The sequence below is a fragment of the Geospiza fortis genome, unplaced genomic scaffold (genome assembly GCF_000277835.1).
Source record: "Geospiza fortis unplaced genomic scaffold, GeoFor_1.0 scaffold66, whole genome shotgun sequence".
NCBI lineage: Eukaryota > Metazoa > Chordata > Aves > Passeriformes > Thraupidae > Geospiza > Geospiza fortis.
In genome coordinates, this window is record NW_005054312.1 from 2,272,273 (window position 1) to 2,277,904 (window position 5,632).

Here is a 5,632-nt window from a genome sequence, read left to right on the forward strand (position 1 = left end):
CCAGTCCTGGATGGTGCCTTCCGTGCATGTCAGCTTCTACAATGCTGATGACTTGAAGGCAGGTGCTTGCCCTCCCTTTAACCTGTCCCAAGCCAATGCTTAGAGGGTCAAGGTTTTCTTGCTGATCCCTGGCTCATCCCCTCCTCTTTCTGGGCTTGTTGCTGGTGCTGCTGAGAGGGGAGCACAAGCCTGGTACTGGCAGGGTGGGGAAATGCCTTGCGGTGGCAGTGCCTCTGTGGCAGAGCTGAGTGAGACACTGGGGTCCAGGTGGGGGTTCTGGTGGCTGGAGGAAATGCTCTAGGCTTGGCTGGCTCCACAGCTCCGCGTTCCCTTCTGTTGTTGGCCTCCTCTGCATGGGGTTCTGGGACACACAGCTGCCCAGGCAGGGGAAGGGCATGGCCATGCCTGGCCCTGAGGTGTGTTACCTTGCAGCCAGAGGTGTCATGGATCCCCAACAAGCACTACTCTGGCATCTACGGGCTGATGAAGCTGACACTTACCAAGGCACTACCCTCCAGCCTCTCCAAGGTCATTGTCTTGGACACGGACATCACCTTTGCCACCGACATTGCTGAGCTCTGGGCTGTCTTTGGAAAGTTTTCTGGTGAGGACAGGGTGCCCCTGGGGCCCTGGCAGGGCCTTGGATGCTGGGCTCAGGATAGCAGTGCCTGCGTGCCACAGCACCAGCTTAGTGGGTTTGCTTGGGCCCTCTGAACCAACAGCAAGATGAGCTGCATCGACATCCCTCTGTTTTCTCAGAAAAGCAGGTGATTGGGCTGGTGGAGAACCAAAGTGACTGGTACTTAGGCAACCTGTGGAAAAACCACAAACCATGGCCAGCCCTGGGACGTGGCTTCAACACGGGTGAGTGTGGGCTACCAGGGTGGCAGGTGCAGCCTCATGACACATGCAGCTGAGGTGGTACTTGGCACAGGGAGACTGGGAGAGGCTGAGGTAAAGTGGGAATGTGGTGGGTACAAGAGAAGTGCTACAGCATCCCAGGGTTGTGGGTAGGCACAGAGAAGTGGCATGTCCCAGGGGCTGAAGGCATGCAGGCAGCTGTGCCCCAGCTCTGTAGTGGCTGGGTGCTCTCTCAGTGACCCTGTGCCCTCTCCCCTGGCCCTCAGGGGTGATCCTGCTCCTGTTGGACCGCCTGCGTCGCCTAGGCTGGGAGCAGATGTGGCGGCTGACAGCAGAGCGGGAGCTGATGAGCATGCTCTCCACATCGCTGGCTGATCAGGTAACTGTCCCTCCTCTGGGGCAGGTTGGTCCTTCTGCATTCCCACAGCACTGTAGGCACAGGGGATCTTCCTTGTCCACTCGTGCACTCGCCTTTCTCTCTCCTAGGATATTTTCAATGCAGTGATCAAGCAGGACCCATCGCTGGTGTACCGGCTTCCCTGCTTCTGGAATGTGCAGCTCTCTGATCACACCCGCTCAGAGCAGTGTTACACTGAGCTCTCAGATCTCAAGGTGGGTGGGGTTGCTGCTTTTGAGACTGGGCAGGGCCTGAAGGACAGTGCAGGCACTGGAAGTCCAGGGGAGTGAGCATGGGGTCTCAGGGCTTGCAGACCTTGGTGCTGCTGGCTTCCCTTACGTGGGGTGACACACTACTGTTCAGGTGATCCACTGGAACTCGCCCAAGAAGCTGCGGGTGAAGAACAAGCACGTGGAGTTCTTCCGTAACCTCTACCTGACCTTCTTAGAGTACGATGGGAACCTGCTGCGCAGAGAGCTTTTTGGCTGTGCCAGTCTTCCCAGCCCACCCAGGGACCAGGTGAGGCTGACTGCAACTTTGCCCCCAGCTGCAGAGCTCTGGGTGGGCAGAGACCTCATGCAACTTCCCCTGGGGTTCCTACTCTCCCTCACCTTCATGGTGTTGCAGTTGCAGCAGGCGCTGGAGGAGTTGGATGAGGACGATCCCTGCTATGACTTCCGCCAGCAGCACCTCATGCAGCACCGCATCCACCTGTTCTTCCTGCAGTATGAGTTCCTGTCCCTTCCCAACCCCACTGATGTCACCCTCGTGGCCCAGCTCTCCATGGACAGGTATTTGCTAATAGGACTGGTGGGAGGTTGGAACCCACCTCCACACCTCTGGGTAGGCTCTACAGCTTTGGAGCTACCAGGGAATCTCATTTCATCCTTCTCACGCCAGCATTTGGCAGTGAGAAGCAACACCCCAAGGTGGGAACATCAGTTCTTCCTGCTCCCTCCTGAACCGGGCATGGCTGGCATGCGGCTCTCTGGGCGCCCAGTTGTGGGTTTGGTTCAGAAGCTGCCGCAGGGCGGGTCTGGTGCTCAGGGTGTGCCCTCTGCTCCAGGTTACAGATGCTGGAGGCCATCTGCAAGCACTGGGCAGGCCCCATCAGCCTGGCGCTGTACATGTCGGACGCCGAGGCACAGCAGTTCCTGCGCTACGCCCAGGCCTCGGAGGTGCTGAGCGCCCGCCGCAACGTCGCCTACCACATTGTCTACAAGGAGGGGCAGTTCTACCCCATCAACCTCCTGCGCAACGTGGCCTTGGCCAACACACAGACCCCGTATGTCTTCCTGACGGACATCGACTTCCTGCCGATGTATGGCCTCTACGATTACCTCAGGTAAGGCTTTTTCCAGCTGGCTTTCTCAGCCTGCTGGGGTCCCCAAGCACCAGAGTTTTCAGGAAATGCCCTGGGTAGCAGCCCTCAATAGGCAGAAGCTGTTTCCTTTGTGTTCAGCCTTGGGGTCCTACCCTTTTGTCAGACACCAGCAGATGAGGAAGGAGCTGTGGCTTTGAGAGTTCCCCTGTTCCTTCTATCCCTGCATGGTACCACTGCAAACTCTCAAAACCCATTAATACCCATGTGGAGTGGTGGGCAGGCTTGAGAGGCTGAGGAAGGAGGCTGTGGCTATGTCTCACAGTCAGGGAGACCTCACACCTTTCCTACTACCACAGGAACTCCATCCAACAGCTGGAGCTGCCCCAGAGGAAGGCAGCTCTCATTGTGCCAGCATTTGAGACCCTGCACTACCGTCTGACCTTTCCCAAATCCAAAGCAGAGCTGCTCTCCATGCTGGACATGGGCTCCCTCTACACCTTCAGGTAGGGACTAGCACTGCCCCACCATCCAAGCAGAAGCCAGCTCTGTACCCTTGTGGCTTGGGGCTGTGCACCCCCTGTCTCAGAGGGGGGTAGCAGACCCCCTGCATCCTCTACTGTCTCAGTCTCCATTTCCATCTGTCCTTGTAGGTACCACGTGTGGCCAAAAGGCCACGCCCCAACGGACTATGCCAAATGGCGGACGGCCACCGTGCCCTACCGTGTGGCATGGCAGCCAGACTTTGAGCCTTACGTTGTAGTGAGGCGAGACTGCCCCAGGTATGACCAGAGGTTCGTCGGCTTCGGCTGGAACAAAGTCTCCCACATCATGGAGCTGGATGCACAGGTGGGTGTGGGGTTCCTGGCACTGCCGGGGGCCTGGGGCTGGGCAGTGGCAGGTGGGTGCCACCAAGCCGATGATGGTAAGGGCTGCTGCTCTGTCCGCAGGAGTATGAGCTGCTGGTCCTGCCCAATGCCTTCATGATCCACATGCCCCATGCCCCCAGCTTCGACATCTCCAAGTTCCGCCTGAGCGCAGGGTACCGGGGCTGCCTCCAGACCCTGCGGGAGGAGTTCCACCAGGACCTGTCACGGCGATATGGGGCTGCTGCACTCAAATACCTCACTGCGGAGAGAAGCCTGTGACGCCTGGGGACACTGGGTGCGGGGTACAAGCAGCACACTGGAGAAGGGAGGGCGCAGGGCCTCCCTCCTGCCTCTGCCCACCACCGCCACCCAGCCCGAGGGAACGGAGTTGGCAGCACAGCCTCTCCAGCCCACCAAAGGGATGCCTATAGATAAGGTGGAAGACATCAGCTGCAAGAACAGGCAGTGCCTGCAGGTCAAGCTGCTCCAGCCTTCCTGTGTTACAGGGGAACCTCCCCATACCAGGGGCCAGGGGTGGGATCTCCTCCCTTCCTTCTTTTAGCTCATGTGGATTCCCAGTCTTCATTAGTTCACCTCACCTTGAGGTCTGGCTCCTCCAGATATCTGGGAGCTGTACCTTACCCTGTTCTGCCTCTGCTCAATGGCCCCAGGTTTCAGTCCACAGAGCCCTCAGGGGCTTTGGTGAGTTGGAGATGAGGTCCTACAGCAACCCTTTACATTCTTTGTGGAGCAGGCTCAGAGGAAGCCTCCCAGCACCCTGGGAGGAGCTGCCAGAGAGTACTGCAAGTAGTTGGAGCCTTGGTTCAAACCCAGATCAAGGCTGGCTGTTTAATGGGGGTAAATATTATTATTTCTCATCTGTATGGATGCAGTCTCCAGTGGAGCTGGCCCCATACAGGTGGAGTTGGCCCATACAGGATGAGCTCCCAGACCAGGATGGGCTGTCTGCTGTCACCAGCAGTGAGCTCCCGGGATGGACCTCCCAGCTGGGAGCAGCCATGCTGGTGAAAGATCCTCTCCTGTGCTGGTATTGCCCCCCAGGGCAAGGCTGCCAACCATCCCCATGGCAAAACAGCAGCTTCATGAGCTTCATGAGGCTGGGAGGAGTTCCCGGTGAGGACCACCCTGCTCCTCCCCAGTTCTCGGCAGTACAGTTGTTGCCATCAACAGTCAGGGACATGGCTGACACTGGACAAGAGCATAGCTGAACACTGTGGGGGAAGGAACCCCATGCTGGGAGCAGCTTGACTGGACACTATTCTATCGCTATCACACACTGGAGCACAGAGGATGCATTGCTTTCCTCACACTATTTAAATTATTTAATACTTTTCTCATAAGAATTCAGTAATTAGAGTTTCTGGGTTTTATTTTTAATCTTTTCTTCTTCCCAGATGATTTTGCTGGTGGCCCTGGAGGCTCTCCAGGCCAGCTGCTGCTGCCGTCTCCACTGTTCTCTTCTTAGCTTTGCTCTGGGCTGCAAGGGCCTGCTCTGTACAGGGTGAGGATTTCCGTCCATGGTGGGAGCGGCTAAGAGGAACCATAGAAAGTGCGGGGTATGGAAAGGGCACAAACGCCTCTTGCTTATTCTCTCTTTATAATTTAATTTTTAAATTAAAGCTTTTTTATTATTTTTCACATTCTTGTTCAAACTGCCTGGCTATTAATTTTTTTCTGCTGTGAACCTGCACATGTCCTCTGGAGGGAAGGCAGCAGGAGGAGAGCAATGGAGGAGTAGCCCAAGGCACACAGGTGCCCCTGCCAGCTCTGAAAGTGCTGGTGGTGCTTACTGAGGTGAGCTTAAGGCTGGTGGTTCCTGTGCTGCAGTGGGACCCCAGCAGCCTGCCTGCATAGCCAGCACCCCTGAAGTGGAGCCTCTGGCTTAGGCATAGAATCAGTTTAATCACACCCAAGTAGAAGATGTGGTTTCATGTGGCAGTGCTGCAGCTTGTCCTTGAAAGCCTTGACTTTATAAGACTCTTGGGAATAAAAGCCAGCTCTGAGGCCCCACGGGACACCAGCCTCGCTTCTGCAGGGAGGAGGACAAGGGTAGTTTGCCAGGAGCAAGTGTTGAGGCTTTATTTGGGAAAGGGTTGTGAAGACATTGTTCATCACTGTAAAGCCAAGGGCAGCTCCACCTCACCAGTCCCTAGCAGGCAGCTT

The 5,632-nt window shown here is 56.6% G+C and overlaps 1 protein-coding gene across 1 annotated transcript in view; it reads left to right on the top strand.

Annotated features, from left to right (window-relative positions):
- Nucleotides 1–5,107, top strand: part of LARGE2 (LARGE xylosyl- and glucuronyltransferase 2) — an 8,705-nt gene extending 3,598 nt beyond the window's left edge. The window contains 11 exon segments of the mRNA XM_005419428.3: nt 1–58; nt 433–604; nt 760–864; nt 1,128–1,240; nt 1,348–1,473; nt 1,622–1,777; nt 1,886–2,049; nt 2,325–2,603; nt 2,939–3,085; nt 3,233–3,428; nt 3,530–5,107. The exon segment at nt 1–58 is cut by the window's left edge and continues 11 nt beyond it. Of these exon segments, the coding sequence (XP_005419485.1) occupies nt 1–58; nt 433–604; nt 760–864; nt 1,128–1,240; nt 1,348–1,473; nt 1,622–1,777; nt 1,886–2,049; nt 2,325–2,603; nt 2,939–3,085; nt 3,233–3,428; nt 3,530–3,727 (1,714 nt within the window). The 3' untranslated portion in view covers nt 3,728–5,107.
- The last annotated feature ends 525 nt before the right edge of the window (nt 5,108–5,632 follow it).